Here is an 18,353-nt window from a genome sequence, read left to right as displayed (position 1 = left end):
TCCTTGAGGCATTGCTATTCTAGGTGAACAGCCATAAAACTGAGAGCAGAGAAAGGATGTATAAGTTATATTTCAGAAGTTCCAGTGTGAACATTGCATTTAGAAGTACTTATGAGTACTTAGAGTCTTATGAGAGAAAATTACATGGGGTGCAATGATTTATTCCTATTCTTTCACATACGTCATCCATTAAAAATGCTAGAAGAGGTAGTATGTAGGTCGAGGTAGTAGTCAGGTGTTCAGTTGAGCCTATTTAGCTGGCAGTAGCACTTCCTGTTTGCATTAGATCACAGAATTTAAAGCTGAACTCATAAATTGATTGGTTATAGGGTTTTTTAGTCCAGATTCCCTGGTTGTAATTTGGTAAATCCATTCCTTTGAGCCAGTGCTGGGGGTTCATGGGACCTGCAGTAGGCCATCCATGCACAGCAAGACAAGGTGATTTAAACCTTGCTATCAGTGATGTTTGGGCAACTCTGCTCCCATCTCTTCATATCAGCAGCAGTGGCTGGGAAGGGATCCCTGCTGCCTGCAGGAGCCCTTTCCCCTCCCCTTAGCGTCCAAGTCTCACTCCTCTTGAAGACACAACTAGAAGTCACCTTACAAAGGGCACTGAGTTCACCCCAAGAAATATAATTTACTAGAGAATACTATTCATATCATCTACAATGTCCTAAGCTCTACTGTACTCCAAAGAGGAGGGCCTGCTGGGTGCTCCTTTTCCCCAGAAATCTGGGTGCAGAGCAAGATGGTCTGGGAAGGCTGGCCAATGAAGAAGACTCAAACATGTCTCAAAGTGGGCAAACACAGGGAAAAATTGCCAAAAGACAAGGGGAGTTTGTTCCCCTTCAGCTCTTTACCTGTGATCTATAAACTGTGCTCCTGTGTGCCACTCACACTTATTTATGGAGATTTTACATCCCTCCTCCTGCTCAACAGGTATGCAGCAAAGTGCTGCTCAGAGGGGTAGTCCAGCAGCACACTGAACCCATCCATCCACTCCAGGCTCTGTTCCCCTCACTTCTTCCCTTGGAAGTGAAGCCAAGCACCTCTGTATAACCCCCAAAGATCATGTGCCTCTCCTTTGGGGCTGGCTGGAAGGTACAATTGCTCCCTTTCAGTAGGCACTTGCAGGTTGTTCACAGGCCAAACCTCCCCTCTGAAACCAACCACATGTACTTTGAATCCTCTTTCAAAATGTGTGGGTTATAAAGCTCTGTGAGGGCCAGCCTTTAAACACAAATTCACTGTCTTGGTAAGAGAACACAGATAAAACAATGTGATGTTTATTTAGGCATGATTAAATAAATCCATAATGATGTGAATGCCTTTCTTGCAGAAGGGGAATCTGTGACTACAACAACTTCACAAGCAACACCATCAACACCAATGCTGACAACAACTGCAGTCAACGCTACAAATGAAACCACCACAAGCAGTAAGTGAAAATCTCTGAGTTAATTGATGCTGCTCTAGCGGTCACTGAGGAGATTAATTAGGTAGTACTTCTTGGCTTGGGAATTTGTTTTACAGGGAGTGTACTCTTTGGTGAAACCTTACAGGTGTGTGCAGGAGGTCCCTTCTGGTCAGGCTTAAAAGCAGCTCCAAGCTGCACCTTCCAGCTGCATTGTCACAGGCTTGTCTGCAGTGGGATGACCCAGCTATGGACCAGGGAGTGGCTTTCCCTGCTGTCAATGGGGCCCTGCCCCTGTTGACCTTGAATTTCAATTAAATATCCTTTTGATAATTTAAAGTTAGTCTGCAAGCAGGGCAGTAGGTGTATTTTATGAGTGTTTACAAAATCAAGGAAATAAATGGAATGTCTTTCCTGTGTTAGGCCCCACGTCTTCTTCACCTAATGCTACATCACAAGCAGCACAAGGCACAACAGAAAAACCATCAACTGTGACTTCAGCAGCAAATACAAGTCTCAGCACAACAAACAGTAAGTGATGATTTCAATGAGCCATTTCTGAGTCATTCTATGCTACATTTCTGTAAAACTCTGCAAAACAATAAAAGGAGGTCAAAAAGAGTTGTTTGATGGTTTAGGGAATCAGAGCTATTCATCCTAGCATATTATATATCTTAAATGAAACTTGTCCTGGAATCCTCCACAAAGAGTAATATATCTTTAGTTTGTAATGGAGGTGATCTGAAGCCATTACACAGGGTGTTCATCTCCCTGTAACAGAGAGATGTATTTGGAAGGGTTTTAATTTTTTACTTTCTTCTCTGTTTTTTTTTCAATAAGTATGAAATAAAAAATAATTTTATGTGATCAGAAAGTTGGCAGAACAATACCCCTTTGTTTCTTATTTTTGTATGTGTTAGAACACTATGCTTATTATGTTTCATATTATTGGTAGCCATAGTACTGAAAGAGAGGTGGTACTAATTACTCTGCATCAATCTAGAGAGATACTTTTATTTCCCATAAATCTTTGGAATAGCATGTGTGTTGGCCTGGAATATCAGATTGGATTTTAGGAAAAAAAAAAAACAACAGACAAACACAAACAAAAACAAATGAAAAATGAAAAAGAAAAATGAAATGAAAAAACAAATGAAAAAACCCACAAAACCCCTAAACAAAACCCCAAACAAAAAAATTAAGCCCACATATCCAGCAAGTAGTTGGGTTAATTTTAAATAGTATAATACATCCCAAAGGAATCCAGTAAGCTTAAGATAAAATTCAATCTCCCTTGTCTATGATATGCACTGTAAGTGTTTGCTCCAGTCTTCTGATGAACCAGAACTTTGGAATGCTCCATTTTTTTTAGTTTTAATTGGCTAAAAAAAATGAAATACACCAGATAATTACCTCAGCAGTCAGTGGTACACCAATGTACTCAGAATTGATGTTTACAGCATACTGAACTGTTACAAATTATTAGAATGTGACTTCTCTTCCCTTGGTTTATTTGTCTGGAAAGGTACTCCTGTGAAGCAGTCTGCATGCTTTTTTTGTGCAAATTTTCCTTTAAAGCCACCCCTCATGGCCCCAAGCCTGCCAAGCTTCCTGGAGAACTATTCCCCTTTCACTCCATGGTTTCATTTTCTACTGATGCAGCTTTCCTGCTGTGTGTTGTGTAAGGAGTGGCCTGATTGTCAGCCCAAAATCTTTGGGGTTTTGGCTTGGCATTTAAATGCCACTGTCAATGAGTCACAGAATCCACACAGCCTGGCCAATGCACAAGCTGCTCAAAGTGATACCAAAGCCCCCAAAAAATCTCTTAAAACTTGCAATTGTGGCACTGCAGGCCTGTCAGAAGCCACAGCATGGCACATTGCATTATGGATGTAATTCCTGCTCCTTTCAATTTGGCAGAGGTTCCTGGCTCGTGGCTACCAGAGCAGCACAGCCACCTGGAACTAAACCTTGGTGACAGGTAGAGCTCCCGGCAGGGGAAGGAAAGCTAATGAGGAAAGGCATGCCTGCCAGTGCAGCTTAGCTCCAGCCACTGCTCTGCGCTGAAAAACTGCTGCTGGAGGTGTGATGGGCCTGGGCAGGGAGCTTTCTTGCTTCCTTTCCATTCCTCTTGAATTCTCTTCCCACCAGGTAGAGTTCAGTCCCTAGCTGCTTGTGTTGTGGTTTGGTTTTAAAACTCCTCATTTTAGCTAAGCCCTCCTGCCCCCCCCCCCCAAACTTGTGGTTAAAAAATGCTTGGTAAATTAATCTAAAAACAGGGCTTTCCTGCCTCTCAGTCCCCTTTGTAAGAAAGAAAACTGGCACAGCGTGTCCAGGGCATTAGAAATGCCCTGCATTAAAAAATAATTGTATCATCTTTTAGTGTAAAAGTAGTACTTGGGAATGTCTGTATGTGAAAGCCAATTTTAGTGGGTTTTTTAAGATAAAATTGTGGTCTACATTTCAAGAAAATCTTAGCCTTGGCTTCAGCAGAAAGGAGTGGGATGGGGCTCAAGGTGTTGGTGCTGGGACAGGGCATGGCCCTGGGGCTCTGTGTGTGTGACCAGCCTTGCAGAAAACCCTCAGAGCCCCTGGCCACCATCCTGCTGCTGGCTGCAGCCACCCTGCATTCCCAGCCCAGCACGGGCACAGCATTGGGGTGGCCCTGGCTCCATTCCCTGCATCTTCCCAGCCCCTGCCACACCCCAAGAGCTGTGCTCCCTGGAGCCAGCGCAGGCACAGCAACACTCCTGCTCTCAGAATGGACAGGAGGGAAAAGCTGGCTGCTGTCTCTTTCTTTTTCACTAGCACTCATTTCTCCCTGTTTCTGCACTGGTTGCGTGCGGCAGAAATTGGTGGTGCCTTTATGACACGTCAAAATTTACTTTTGCTACACCTGATTTTTAATAAAAAGCAGGCACCGTTGTCGTTTTGTAATGGAAACCATCCCTTTCTCTGCTTCAATCCCTGCTAAAGGCTCCAGCAAACGATTGCATTCACACAACTGAGATTTGACAGGGCTTTCTGTCACTGCTGCAATTTCTGTGGCTGCTGTCACCTTTTATTATAGATTCAGGAAAAGCCCCCAGTGCTTCATACATTGAAATAATGCAAACATCTTTGTCCTTTATTTTTTTTTATAAGACTTCAGTGTTCTTTTCCTCTGCAGGCAACAAGTACAATCTCTCCTGCTTGCTTTCCTACCCTGTTTATTGTGTTAGAAGCCTACATCAGACTGGTCTCCTTAGCCGTCTTATTTTCAATATAGGGTGTCAAATCCAAGAGTTCACATTTAGTCAGTGACTTCACTTGTGCAGTTCAGGCCCTTAAACCAAGAATTTGTAGTGTGTCACACAACAGAAAATTGCATCTGCAATCAGGATTTCATATCCTGGGACACCTGAAGTTATCAAATAGAATAAGAAATGAAATGCAATGAAAATTTCTGTTCTTCCTCCCTTGGATATGGAGCAAGCATCTTATGTAAGATCAGTATTCAAGGTGTTATGTGATAAATAAGAGTGGATTTTTGGCTGTTGTGTTTCTGAGTTACACCACTCTCCTGGATGGTGATACATTATGGTGCAATGGTATATTAAATATTAAAAAGTGACAAAGGGAAACAGTGGATGATTTTTTTTTTTAAATCAAACTACTGGTAATTAAAAAGTAAGTTTTACCTCAGGAACACTACCAGAAAAGTGTTCTTGTAACAGGTATTGCTCAATTCTCCTCAGTTTGTTAGCACATGCTATAGGTAAACACTGGCTGCCGAGACATTTCATGCAGAGAGAAGTTTTAAAATATGTATTTTGAAATACTTTGGGGTTTTGCTTACCAGCAACTATGGATGTAAACATTAAAACTGAGATCTGTTTGATTACCTCCCTAGCCAGTTTTCATTCCTCTGAATGGGCAAAAATGTCATTGGATTTGCTACAATGGATTTTTCAAAGCTTTTGTGCTCTCATTCGTGCAAATGGCTTTTCAGGCTACTGATTATGGGGGCAAGGCCTGCATGTGTGTTAATGCTAAAAATACAAGCTCAAAGGAAAAGCTTTAGTCTTCCATTTAAAGGAGCTTTTGTGCTGGTATTTTAACATGGTTTAAGTGGAGTTCATTTTGCTCCTTCAAACGTTTCCTGGATTGATTTATTGGTCAAGGAAGGTTTCAACACACATAAGGATGTCCATATTCTTTGCAGAGCACAGAATATATGCAGGGTGTTTGTGGGTTACTTGAAGCATCTTAAAATGTCAAAACTAATTAGGTAGCAGCTCACTGTAAAGAAAATTCAAAGTACTGTCTGGAAATGCCAAAATGGATGTGGATTATATGTAGGTTAAGCAGAAAACCGTGCTAGGATCAAGTGAGGATATGTGTCGAATTTCAGCTAGTTAAAGAAAATTAAGGGTTTTCAAAGCATAGAGAGTAAGGAAATTCCTGAAGCTCAGACAGCAGCTTTGCAAGGCAGCTTCAGGTTCCCTGTTGTTGATTACCCCTTTGCCAAATACGTGTTAACACACTGTCACTTATCTTATCAAAATATCAGCAGGGAGAGCTGCATCACCACCAGAGTTCTGTCGCCCAGCCATCGTCCCCATTTGGACAGCTATTTTACACTCTGTACTGCTTTACCATTTTTATTCGTAATCAGCTGTTAACAGCAGACCCATGAGCCCATGATGCGAGCTCTGCAGAAGCAGGAGCAGCAGCAGCCGCCCTTGTGCGCTGTGCTGCTTTCCTGCAAGGCCAGGCCTCCCCCTGGAGCAGCAGGGATCGGTGCTGCAGCTGGCGGAGGCGAGGCGTGATGAATGACTGCAGCGATGTGTCAGCGGCGATGGCGGCACTGAGTCACCGCGCCCGCCCGCCCCCCGCCTGTCCCTGCCGGAGCGCGGGCACCGCAGCCTGGGCTGCCGCTGTCTCCTGCCGCCGGGACCCAGTTAAAGCTCGCAGGGACACGAGTTACGGGATTTAGCGAAAAGGCACATCTTTGTTGAGTACATGAGCAGTGGCTGGGTATGGATGCTCCCGTTCCCACGGGCTTTGGTGCAGAAGCTGTCTCATCTGCTAAATGTGTTGGTGGTAGAGCCTGTGCTGTGCATTGGGCGTGAGGTTTGGATGCTGCTTCAAAGCCACAAGTCAGCAGAGAATTGGGTTGCTAGGATTTAATCTTGCAGTGGAATTAAGGGTCGCGTTTTCCCGCCAGGTCGCGTTTTCCCTCTTGGAAGTGGTGAAAACTGGCACACGGATTTTTGCCCTGTAGCACCTCTACTTTACCCCTTGGCTGGGGCTGTTCTGCAGTCTGGCAAAATAAATGCAACAACCTTTGTGCCAAGCCCTAGGTAAAGGTGCAAGTCATACCTGGTGCTACTTGGGTCACTGGGAGAATCGTATCCAGGCTAAATTAAAAAAATAAAATGAAATGGAAATGCCATCATCCCTCCTCTCCCGATCCCCTGCCAAGGCATATCCAGTGCACAGCCCATGTTCCTGAGAACAATCTGTTCTCACAGCTCCCAAACACAAGAGGAGCACCCGAGGCTGGGTTGCTGCCAGGATTGATAGGATGCGTGGAAGGAGTGATCCCCATGGGAAAACAGCCCTCTGTGGGGTTACAGGGTAACTGGCTGCCTCCCTCTTCCTCTCTCCCACACACCTGATTGTTTTGCAGTGTTCACAAAGTATATTTATGTTTGAGTATCTCTGCACTGTTATTCTGAGTTACTTTTCATTTTCCCATGCAATCCTTTTCTAACCTATGACAAGGGAGCCACAAGATGGTTGCTGTTACTGCTGCAAGCCTGTGCATCTTACAGGGAGAGGGAGGTGCCTCAGTTTGAGGGTTTTTTCCTTTTTGAAAAATTGATCTCAGAATAAAATTCAACATATAAAATTTGAGTCTGAAGCCATGACAGTAAAACTCAAATATGGGAAAAGTTTGCTTCTAAAGATTGATTCAAATCTTCCATGAAGAGAATGTAGGAATTGTTAACATTATCAGATCCTTGCGCTATACTATAGTATAAAATGAGGTAGAGGGGCTTTTTACACTCCTTTCTACTGCAGGCAGACCTGTGTATTAAAGGGGTACAATGCTGAAGTTCCTGAAGGAAGCTGACAAGAAATTCTGCTTCCCCTCACTAGAATCCCAGTGAAAGGGGGGATCAAGTTGTTTTTCATCATTTTCATGCCTCAACCTCAAAAGGCACCGTGCCTGGCTGTCTAGCTTTTCTCAGTTTCCAACATTGTATGAATCCCCCTACTCCAATGGCTTCGGCTCACTCTCTCTTATCTTACTGATTTTTGAAGCTTGCCTTTCTAAGGTACTACACTTAACTGAACAAGAGGGGAAGGGAAAGGCCAAGTTAAAGGTGTGTAGTTGTAGAATAAGATGCTTTGGGTTCTTTGATTACCAAATAGGTAATCAGTTTCTAGATAAAGTGTGTGATGAAGCATTCTTCGAGATTTTCATATTGCATGTGTGTGTTGTTGCTCACTGACTGAAACATGTCTTAGTTGTTTTAGTTCCAGTGTTTAAAATTCATATGAAGAAGCACTGAAAACAGTTTACAACTCAGTAGCCTCTCTGATTTATATCAGACAGGAAGTACAAAGTTACTCTTGAACACCTCTATGTTTTATTCAGTAGGCACTCTCTTGCCTATTGTTATTCTGAGGTTTGAGTACAGACGTAGGAATTATGGGCAGTGCTGGAATATCTCAAATTTTTTCTGGTCATTCTGTGACCTTCAGTTCCACAGGTTCAGGTCATGTCCTGCACCATTGTCATGGCCTCACCTTAGGCTGCAAATCTTGTGACACATTAGCCTTGATCTCCTGTTGGCTGAGTGAGAGGAGAAAAAAGACAATTTCTTTTTCATACATTAATATTCAGGGATATGTTATTTCCTAGGGCTTAACGGCACAGAATGAAATAATTAATTCTATGCTTAATTGCAATCCCTAAAATTTGTACTGTATCACATTATGTGACAGTTGTAGCTGAAGCTTGATAGATTGATTGATGGATTGATTTTAAAATGAAGGAAAATCATAGAGGGCAGTAAATTGAGCTTCTCCTGCTCATGTTGCTCTTGGTACAACACTGTCTAACTATTCTAGGGTCCCAAGGGTTGTTTTCTGGCACAGATATGAGGCTGTTTGTCTTGCTACAATGTGCTTTGAAGGTGCCTCAGCTATGCCAGTAGGAACAATTCCATAGGGATGGTTTGTTCCTTGGGAGACAGTTACCAGAACATGCAGTGCTTTCTTACATTTAGTCTTTTCTATGATGGCCAGAGCTTTTGTCCGAGGGATGTTCCAGGATCTAAGACAATGCTTGTGTAGGTGTCTCTTCCCTGAACATCTCTCTCATTTCCAGCTACACAAGCAAGTGGAGCACAATTGCCACAAAATGAGAGTTTGGGTGCTGCACCTACTACAGGACAGTCTTTTATTTCTACGGTCTCTCCTAAAACAAACACTTCTGCTTCTGGAACCTCAGGTAAGTCTTGAAAACATGCACTTTCTTTCTCTGTACAAGCAGTTAAAAGATGCAAATAATTTTGAGTGTTTTCTCCATTTGCTGTGCATTGTGATGGAATGAGGGCCACATCTCCTTATTCATGCAGGGTACATTGTGTCCATGTCACCTAGCCTTGAAGTTGTGTTGAGTGATGGGTGAACTTCCAAACACTCAGTTGAGATACATGGTGTCATCACAGGAGGATATAAATTACAAATGATAATAGTAATCTTCATATATGCTGTGTGAGGTCATTGTGTAGCACTGGCTGTCAGAGGAGGTCAACAAGATAAATTCTCTGGCTGCAAGGCAGAGGAGACAAAGGAGAAAACAGCTATAATTTTTGCAGTTGTTATAAAATCTGGAGAGAAATTCTATGCGTATCACCAATTAAATGATGTTGTTCAAAGTACAGCATGGTTGCATGCAAGGTCAAAAATGTATCAATTCTTCTCAGCTCAAGTCTGGTCTTACTGTTTTTCTGAGTGTCTTTTGGTGTATGTATTCACTAAGAAATGTTGTGGTGAATGCAGATGCCAGGTCATATGAATGATCATTTATTATACTTCCAGCTGGCTTAACTTCCCTAGGTTTTGAAGAACCACTTGTTCAGGTTTCCTTAAGGTCTCTTGGGCCTTCCCTTCATTTAGTACTTACTCTTAACTACATGTGTGTAAATCCAACAAGGACAGTCTCTTTGTTTACATATCCCTATTATTAATGGTAGTGCTTAACATCCCCCAAGGGATACAAGACTCTTTTTGCAACCTCTGGATTGTGTCTGTGGGAGATAAGCATGTGTGTATACTGTGATTTTTCCTCGTAAAGGAGAGGATTGGATATAAAAGTGGAGCAATATGCTCACTATGCACTGAAATGCCTGGAAGCATGCAAAAAGATTATAAGCATTTTAAGGAAGTTAAAGTAAACCCAAGGCCACTGATTCAGAGAGAAGTCCTTGCAATTATTTCAATAAGCCCATTCCCCATAATGCATATACTGTGACCTGTGGTTACTTGACTTTCCTGTTGGGTTTCATGTCTTTTGGCAAATGTAGGCATAGTACAGAAACCTCATCATTGCTATACTGCCATAAAACATTAAATTATAACATTTTTAATTAAAAGTACTCTCATTCAGGTAAATTCCCCAGGTTAATATTAAATTGTAATGCATATCTGACTGTGCATCATGTGTATTGAATCGCCTACTATGCTGTGTATATAATAACATTTTACACTTAAAATTTGTCAAGGAAGTTTTACAGCCTTCCTGGGCTCTGTTTGCAAAAGTCATCATCTTACTCAGCTTACTCTGCTGTAAAACCAATAAATCTTCTTGAGCTCAGAGACTACCCAAGATGCCAGAACTATAATTGCCTGGCTGAGACAGAAAGAACCTGTCCATCCAGGGGTAGTCAGTCAGTCTACGTATCATTGGCATAGCCAATGCTCCAAGTTCCCATAAAAATGCCATTTCAAAATCACTTCTGCCCACACCAGGATTTCCACACTATCACCTTTCCTGTCTTCTTACAGCACCAGCCTCTGGCTTCTTTCTTGAAGGTTGTATATGCAAGAAATCATCATTTCTCATCCTGATGTGTTAGGTAGCTTATTCCAAATGGTTAAGCCTTAGACCACCCTTGCTACCTTATTCCCTTGTTCTCTGTATGTGTTAAAAGCTTAAAGAAAAATGTCTTGGTTCCTTCTAAACAGATTTCTTCTCTTCTCTGCTCAGGCCAGGGAAAGCCATATGCTGCACCCTAATGACTTTAAGGCAATGCAAGTGTGAAGCCAGTTGTTTCATCCTGTGCTGAGACTACAGGAAATGCCACCTCTCTCACTGCCATTAGATTATTTATTTCTGGGTCTCCAGAATTTCACATTCAGGGTCTGGGTGCCTTTTGTTCACCAAAGCAGGGGGCTGTGTGTGCCAAGGCTGCAGCCCTTGGGGGACAGAATAGCTTGCAAGCTGGAGGTGTCTGAGCCACATCTTCTGCGTGGGAGCTCAGGAGAAGACAAATTAATGTGAAATGGATCCAAACCAGAACATTTCTATTTGGTATGCCCAACCAAAATTATCCAGCTGGCTAAATATGTTTAGTTTTGAGACCATTTTCCATTTTTAAAAAAAAATGCCATTTTGGTGAAAGTTTCCTTTCTTGATGCAGAAAAAGAAGAAAGCACATTTTGCAGAGAAATTTCCAATCAGCCATATCAAAAGATCAGGGTGTGGGAGGAGTGCTACAGAGAGCTGGAGAGCGACTGAGAAGAGTGGGGGAGCCTGGGAAAGAACGTGTAGGAACATCAGAGAACAGAATTGCTGTATTAAAGGAGATTGAAAGCACCAGCCACAGAGGAGGTGCTGCGTAGTGCTCACCCAGGCTAGGGGAGGCAATAAGGGCTGTTTTTAGCAAAGAGAGCCACCTAAATGCGTGCCATTGACACATGCTGCACTTCTTTAACTTTGGCTGTCATGCAGAATATATCTCCCACTTCTCCTCCACCTCCACCTCCAAGAAGATTGCTTGCTAATATTTCATTTTCTCCTTTTGTTTAATTAATGAAAAATTGGATATTAGAGTCTAAATACATCTGAGAAACTGCAAGTATTGTGGCTTTTTATTCTGTGATCTAAACAACGAAAAAATCCATAAAGCAGTATGAGCTTAAGTTCACCCAGCAGGGTGGTAAGATTAAATGATCTATTATAATAAACTGTCAGATGAATCAACCTGCTTCATCTATTGATATCTTTATTGCTCTCCTCCAATTATAAATCCTACTCACTTGATTCACAGGAGGCATCTCCCTAAGAAAAATTTTTATGAGTAAGACTAGTAGGGTTTGACTCTATCTGTACACAAACTGCAGGAACTCTGGATAGTGATATTAGATAAAAATTACCCACTGTATCTTCAGCTCCTTCACAAAGAGAGAGACACAAAACCAGAAGTTTCTGGGAGATGGAAAACATAGCAAAGCCTCAGTTAACACTATTACAGATCTGTGGTGTGGTCAAGGCAAGAAAGGCTTTTTCAAGTTTTTAATTTTGCTTTGATTTATATTGTGGTATATCCCCTCTGAGTAATCAGCCAAATGTATTCGTTTGTTTTGCCAGTGAGCACAGTTGGATGTGGCTGCACTCCAAAACACAGAAGTAGCAAACTGCAGGGTATCCAGGCTGCTTAGGTAGCGGCTGTTGGAGAACAGAGTGGGGAGAGTTTAGTTATTGGTCTCTTCCTCCATCTGTCGAGCTTCTCACCAGTGCTGAACTGACTCAGGCAGGTAATTTCAAAACAAACCATGGTCATATGCCAAATTTTTTATCCTTGTCCTCCTTACCGCACAAGGAGGAACCCAGCACAGCCAGTGTTGCACACCTCACTTTTCATGATGAATCTGGAAATCTTCCCAGATTATTTATGCAGAGCATCTTGCTTGCAGCCCCAAAGAGGGTAGCAAGCTCTGTACAGGCAGCTAGAGCAACTACAGTAACTGTTACCAAGTGAAATGCTGCTTTTCCTTCTGTCCTTCTCTTTCTGGAAACAGCAGTATGTGAGGCCCACACCAAGAAGGGCACTGGATGGTTATTTGGAAAATGCAAACTGAAAGCACCTGCTGAATCACTCGGATAAGCACAGCTTTGTTTGCATGGCAGGACTGAGCTATCTCTGAACAGAGGGTGAGCTGGTGCCTTGCTTGCATGCTGGAGACAGGGAGAGAGAGGAAGGCGTGAGATTTTTCCAATTTAATTTTTCATGCTCTAGCACAACCTGGGTGAGATACCTTCCGGAAAGATGCTGGTAGTATTATTGTGTGTAGGTGTATGCAGTTGTTAAAAAATAATAGAGGCCTAGAAAGAGAGGGCAGGCAGCTACTGTAATATTTCCCCCCTGGGATAATTTCTGTTCTCTGGGTTTATCAAAGAGGCACGGTTTGGCCAGGACAGCTACATGGCTTTTGTTTGTGCCAGTGGGTACTGAAGCACATGTCCCCCAGCCCTTCCTGTTTGCATAGACTTGTCACCTGTGCTTATGTCACCAGCATTCAGGTTTGAAAAGCTGTTAACCCTTTGAAGTGAACTTGGATATCAGTCTTGGGCTTAGTATGCTTTTTCTATTTATTTATTTGTTTCAATTTGAGCCAAGATGCTTTATCTTGTTTGTAAGAGTGAATGTGAGGGAAAATGTGCAATTATGCTATAATGTTGAAGCTCTTTCAAAGGAAAGTTCCACAGACTTGAGAGACAAGGTTCAAAGTGACTTCATAGAGAAGTGACCTATTTGTAAAACTTGACAAAATCTTCTGCCTTTCTTTGAGAATATGCACACACAGGGCCTTACAGTTTGCTAGTTTGCCCAGATGCTGTGTGATCACATCGTGTTTTTATCATGGCCTCCCACACCTTACAGGCTGAAGGAAAGGCAGTATTCTGGTAATAAGCAATCATATCATATTTGGATGTTTCCTTAATGCCAGGTGTGTGTCCTCCTGCATTGTCTACTGTGTGTTGCTCCTTTGACAAGTGATTTATTAACTTCCTGAAGGCTTTTGCTTGGTAATGTTGCCCAAACATGCTATAAACATTGCCTAATGATTCATCACAGAGATCCTCTTAAAGCACAGTGATATTGCTGTTTGCAGATGGATTGATGAGATGACAACAAGCTTAGGAAAACAGTCTCATCTGCATTCTAGGAAGCCAGGGTGAGGTAACTGTATACATTTGGGATACTTAGCATTACAAATATTTAGTATGTTCAAGAAGAGCTCTTACTGTTGACTTTTAAGTACTTAGCTTTTCAACCTAAACATACTTTTCATGAACATTGGTGATTAAAATGCAGTTTAAGTTTTGTCACGTGTACCATTAGCAAAAGCGGCTATTTGCACCCCAGTGGCTGAAGTGATCCATGGTTTTAATTGTGGGTAGGGAGAAGGAAAAACAAGAGCAGCATTCTGGTTTTCAAAGAGCATGTTCACAGCAATAGAACAATGTGTGTTATAGCTCTGCTGGTAGGAGCTGTCTTTGTGCACAGCACAGAAGGTGTAGTGAGGGCATGAGAATGGATTTGTGCTCCCAGGGGAAACTGGTTTGCAGGAGGAACCTGGGCAGGCAGGGGACAGGCTTAATGCCTGCCTGGAGTTACAGCGGCCTTCGTGATGTTGCCTCTGTGATCCCCCACCCTGGGCACAGCTGGGACACAGAGGACACAGCCACTCTAATTTCCAAGCCTGCTACAGTCTAGACATGTAGGAGCAGCAGCGTGCTAACAACAACAACAACAACAAAAAATGTTGTGCACCCAAAACTTCTGAAGTAGCTGGAGGAAGCTGACAGTAGAGCCAGTAAGCATTGTGCCCAGTGCTCTGTAAGGTCAATTTTTTCCTCATTAGCAGTGCCTCTTGCTTCTGCTGCTTGACAGTCTGCTAGCCAAAAGCACCAAGATAATAAACAAAGATTCCTTTTTAAAGGGTTTTGTGACTCTTGAAAATGTGTCTCAATTAGTTTCTTTTATTAAAACACTTACTTGTCAGTTAAATGTCAGCTATTCACTCCCAGGCACTTTTTCAATTTTGGAAGGAGGAGTTTTTAAGGAATATATCTATTAATTCAGTATTTTCCTCTCTTGAGCAGAATAACAACCTAGCATAGACTTTGGATTCTGCTCCCATCTATAAGGGATGCTGGAGACTTTTACAGCTCAGACTTTCTGGGCTTGGGAACAGTGTAAGCTTGTCACTCCTGGGGCAGCGTTTGTTGTGGGTGTTACTGAGGATGTTCCTAGAGTCTGCCAGTTTACATGATGTGAAGACTCTGGACATCTAAAGCAGACACTAACAAATCTATTCTTTCTGTTTTATTGCAGGCCTTCCCATGAGCTCTCCAACACATTCAACAAGTAAGAGCAATAGAAGAGGTTGCTCTATGCACAGTGATGAAAAAGGCTGGTGTGGGATGGGAGAAGGACAGCCTCAGGAAAGGAAATGTTCAGGGAGCAAGAAGGATCTAGGGGAATAATGTACCTGAAACACAGACCAGAGGAAGAGTGATGTTCAGCTTGTAGCATTGAGTAATTTGCTGTGATTTCAACTGAATACTATGTTGGACTGGCAGATACTGGAAAGAAAACAGGGTGGGACCACAGAAAAAATCAGGCCTGGTATATTACGTGATGCAATGGGAAGCTGTTATAAATAGAGTGTTTACCAAGGAGCTTGTTCTTGTCAGTGGCTCTCATTCCTTGTCCTGTAGTGAGAAGCAGCAAATCCCAGAGTAAGGCAAGTTTCCTGTGCTAATGAACCTGTATTGTCCTATTTTCCTTTCTCTTGGCTTATCAGGAAACAGTCTCTTCTGTACTGGTCCCTGCAGTTCTTGCTGCTGCCTGCAAAATCGTGGCCCTCCTGTTACCATGATGGATGCATTTTTCCAATTCATTTTTATTCTGATCCCAGATTATTCCATAACTGGAAAATACCTTCCAGATCCAGACAAACTAGACAGGAGGGGCTGATTTGTGGGAAACTTTAATGAAAGAAGTGGGGAAATGAGCTTAAAGTTTTAGTTCCTTACTCTGTTTTATTCAGTAATGATTCTTTTCAGCTGTCATATTTCTTATTGATGGTCACAAGTAGTTAAAATGCTAATTTGTGGATTTTTATTTCCTTTATTACTCACATCTTGGTAAATTAACAGATAAACAAGTAAAAACAAAAAGCAACAGTGGATTTCAGTCCTCAGTTTTTCTCCTGAGGAGAGGCACACATCTCCTGCACAAATGTGGGGACACACATTCCTATTTTTCAGTGCAGTTTGTTTCTGTTGACATTTCCAGTCAGTATCCAGGGTAACTCATTGCTGTGATAATTGCCGGCTTGCCCTGGCAATTGGTAGTATACCAGATAAGGTAACAAAAAGGCAGGAGTATTTCCTTGGGAAATCTGAAGCAATCACATGGAATTAAGAATGCATAGGAATTATTTTAGTCACTTGGTGATGGCTCAGCTTCCAACCTTACATTATCACCCCTCAGCAGACAGCACCAGGGGAAAGAGAACTTCTGCTTTAAAGAAATAGTGATTTTTCAGAGATAAAGTCTTGGACAATGATTGTTTCCTGCACTATAGCATCAGAATGTCTCAGCTATGACTGTATTGTTTGGGCATCACACAAGCACTTAGTAAGTGATCATTTTTCCCCAGGAGGCTTCTGTCTGTGTCCAGACAAATGAAAATGGAGGAGTGGGGAAGGGGGAAAGAAAGCAACCACCAAAATATTTTTAATAGTGGGCATGAGTTTAAAATCAGTTTTGCAAGGAAGAGGAATTCCTACGTGGTTGGGACAAACAAACCTTGTTACGGTAACTGCATGGATTAGAGTTACAAGTACTGCCTACATAAGAGTTTCTGTAAAAACAGGGACGTGTCTTTCAGAAACTTAGTAGAACAAAATTATATTCTAGACCTCAAAATGGCCATAGGATATTGGTTTTAATGACTTAATAAATTTCATAGCTTCCACCCTACAATTTGAGCCCTCTTCCGTTCTTGGGAGGAGGAACCATGCAATCCTTCAGGTGTGGATTGTGAGTAGGTACCTGACCAACAAAACCTCAGTGGTTGCCACCATGTTCTCAGTATATGTATATGGAGCCATAAACTCTGCTGGGGCCCTTTTTTAACAGATAACCTTCCCCAGATGCCTCTGTTTGAGAGCCACTTCTGATATTTGGCCAGGCAATGGAAATGCTTGACCTTGCATCACATCTGTCCAGCCAATGGCTCCTTCAGAGGCAGTGAGCACTTGTTCACTCAGGCCTCCATCCAATATGGAATGAAGTCCCATGTGCTATATAATGTACCTAGGGAAATGCCAATGGTTGCATTTTCTCTCTGGAAGTTCAGTGATTGTTTCTTCATGGCCTGTATGCAGCAAGGTGATAAATAATTTGTGTTGTTGATACCTGACTCAAATTCAGATTAGCACCTGAAGGTAGAAATACATTCCTTTAAACCTAGCCCTAAAAGATGGCCCAGAGACTCACAACATTGCTGTCTCCAAATGGGGCAGAGAGCAGGCAAACTCCTCTATACCAACACTCAGGAAAACTTGCTATCTACTAATATTGCACCTCAGACTTCTTCATCTACTATTAGCACTTTTTTTTTAAATTAGCAGTGAAATATTTTGGTCTTTCTTCTCTTGGAGACAGGTCTAATTTTCACCTGCTTTCTTGTTTATTTACTTGTTAAAAATTCTCTTGTAATGTTGAACAGTACCATAACCTCCTAAAGTGGAAAAAGTTTGTAGCTCATAACCTGTAAGTGGACAAGCAGGGGATCTTAGGGAAATCTGCACCCATACAAAGTGTGTGTTTCTTTAGGCCACCCTAGACAAACTTTTCCACCCCTCTTGCTGAGTTATCCATGTATTATTGAAAAGAAATATAGATGTGAAGCAGTAAGTGAAGCTCCAGAACTGGGAACACAGAAGTTGTTTTGTGAGGGTAATTTTTCAGAGGGAGTTGTTTGGGGAATTCTGGCAATACATTTTTACCTGAAAGGCACTATTTCTTTTGCAGAGCCAACTTCTGAAAGTCCCAAAAGCAGTTCTGGAAACCAGACTCATACAGGGAGTAATATCAGCTATTCTAGTGAGTATTCTTCCTTAATTGTCCAGATTTTGAGTTTTCAGTTGATCAGTTTTGCTTTTGATGAGTGATTGGAGTAGCAGACAAATGAAACTGGCAGTTTTATTTCTAGCCTTACCAGACTTGGGCCCTATTACAAACCAAATTTAAATGCTGGTTATAAAACTCCTTCCTCTCAGAGAGAAACAGAGCTCAATAAGCTGACACTGCTCTCACTGTGGAGCAGCACAATTATTCCCAAGGACTGATTCAAAGTGGTGAAATTGAAAAAAAAATACCAAAAATAGTTATCTCCTGTGAGAGAAGACCTGAGGAAATATATTAAAAAAATTGCTCATATACATGTTGTACTTATTATATGAATGTATTGTTATGAATGTATGATATTAATGTATTATTCATATTGTCATAGGAGAAAAGGTCTAGGAGGCAGTCTTCTGCAGACTCTTTAAGGACTTGATATTTGCATGATGCATGCTACTTAATCTTTCATTTTAATATTATGCATCTCTGGGGCAAGAGTGGTGCTGCAGCTTTGCTATTTCCAAGCCAGAGTACTGACTAAGCAAAGTATGTTTGATGTTTTCCCACTGTAAACTGTCTCCCTCTAGTTCCACAGATGCAAGGATGCATCTATATGAACATTAAATATTAATTGCATCAAGAGCCATTGAATGCAGCCTCCCCCTGACACAGGGCTTAGGCCAGCAGGCAGGAGAGTGCCTGCTGAATTTGAATGTGGCCAGTTACTGCCA

The 18,353-nt window shown here is 42.0% G+C and overlaps 1 protein-coding gene across 1 annotated transcript in view; it reads left to right on the top strand.

Moving 5' to 3' along the window:
* Window positions 1–18,353, top strand: part of EMCN (endomucin) — a 53,447-nt gene that overhangs the window by 16,983 nt on the left and 18,111 nt on the right. Inside the window, exons 3-7 of the mRNA XM_054295564.1 lie at window positions 1,340–1,438; window positions 1,838–1,945; window positions 8,799–8,921; window positions 14,818–14,850; window positions 17,530–17,601. Coding sequence (XP_054151539.1) covers window positions 1,340–1,438; window positions 1,838–1,945; window positions 8,799–8,921; window positions 14,818–14,850; window positions 17,530–17,601 — 435 coding nt within the window. The remainder of the gene's footprint in view (window positions 1–1,339; window positions 1,439–1,837; window positions 1,946–8,798; window positions 8,922–14,817; window positions 14,851–17,529; window positions 17,602–18,353) is intronic.

This window comes from Melozone crissalis, unplaced genomic scaffold (assembly GCF_028551555.1).
Source record: "Melozone crissalis strain CALT ecotype California unplaced genomic scaffold, PUWL_Pcris_2 ptg000006l_1, whole genome shotgun sequence".
NCBI lineage: Eukaryota > Metazoa > Chordata > Aves > Passeriformes > Passerellidae > Melozone > Melozone crissalis.
Note: the sequence above shows the minus strand (reverse complement) of the source record. Positions and strands in the feature narration are given on the sequence as shown.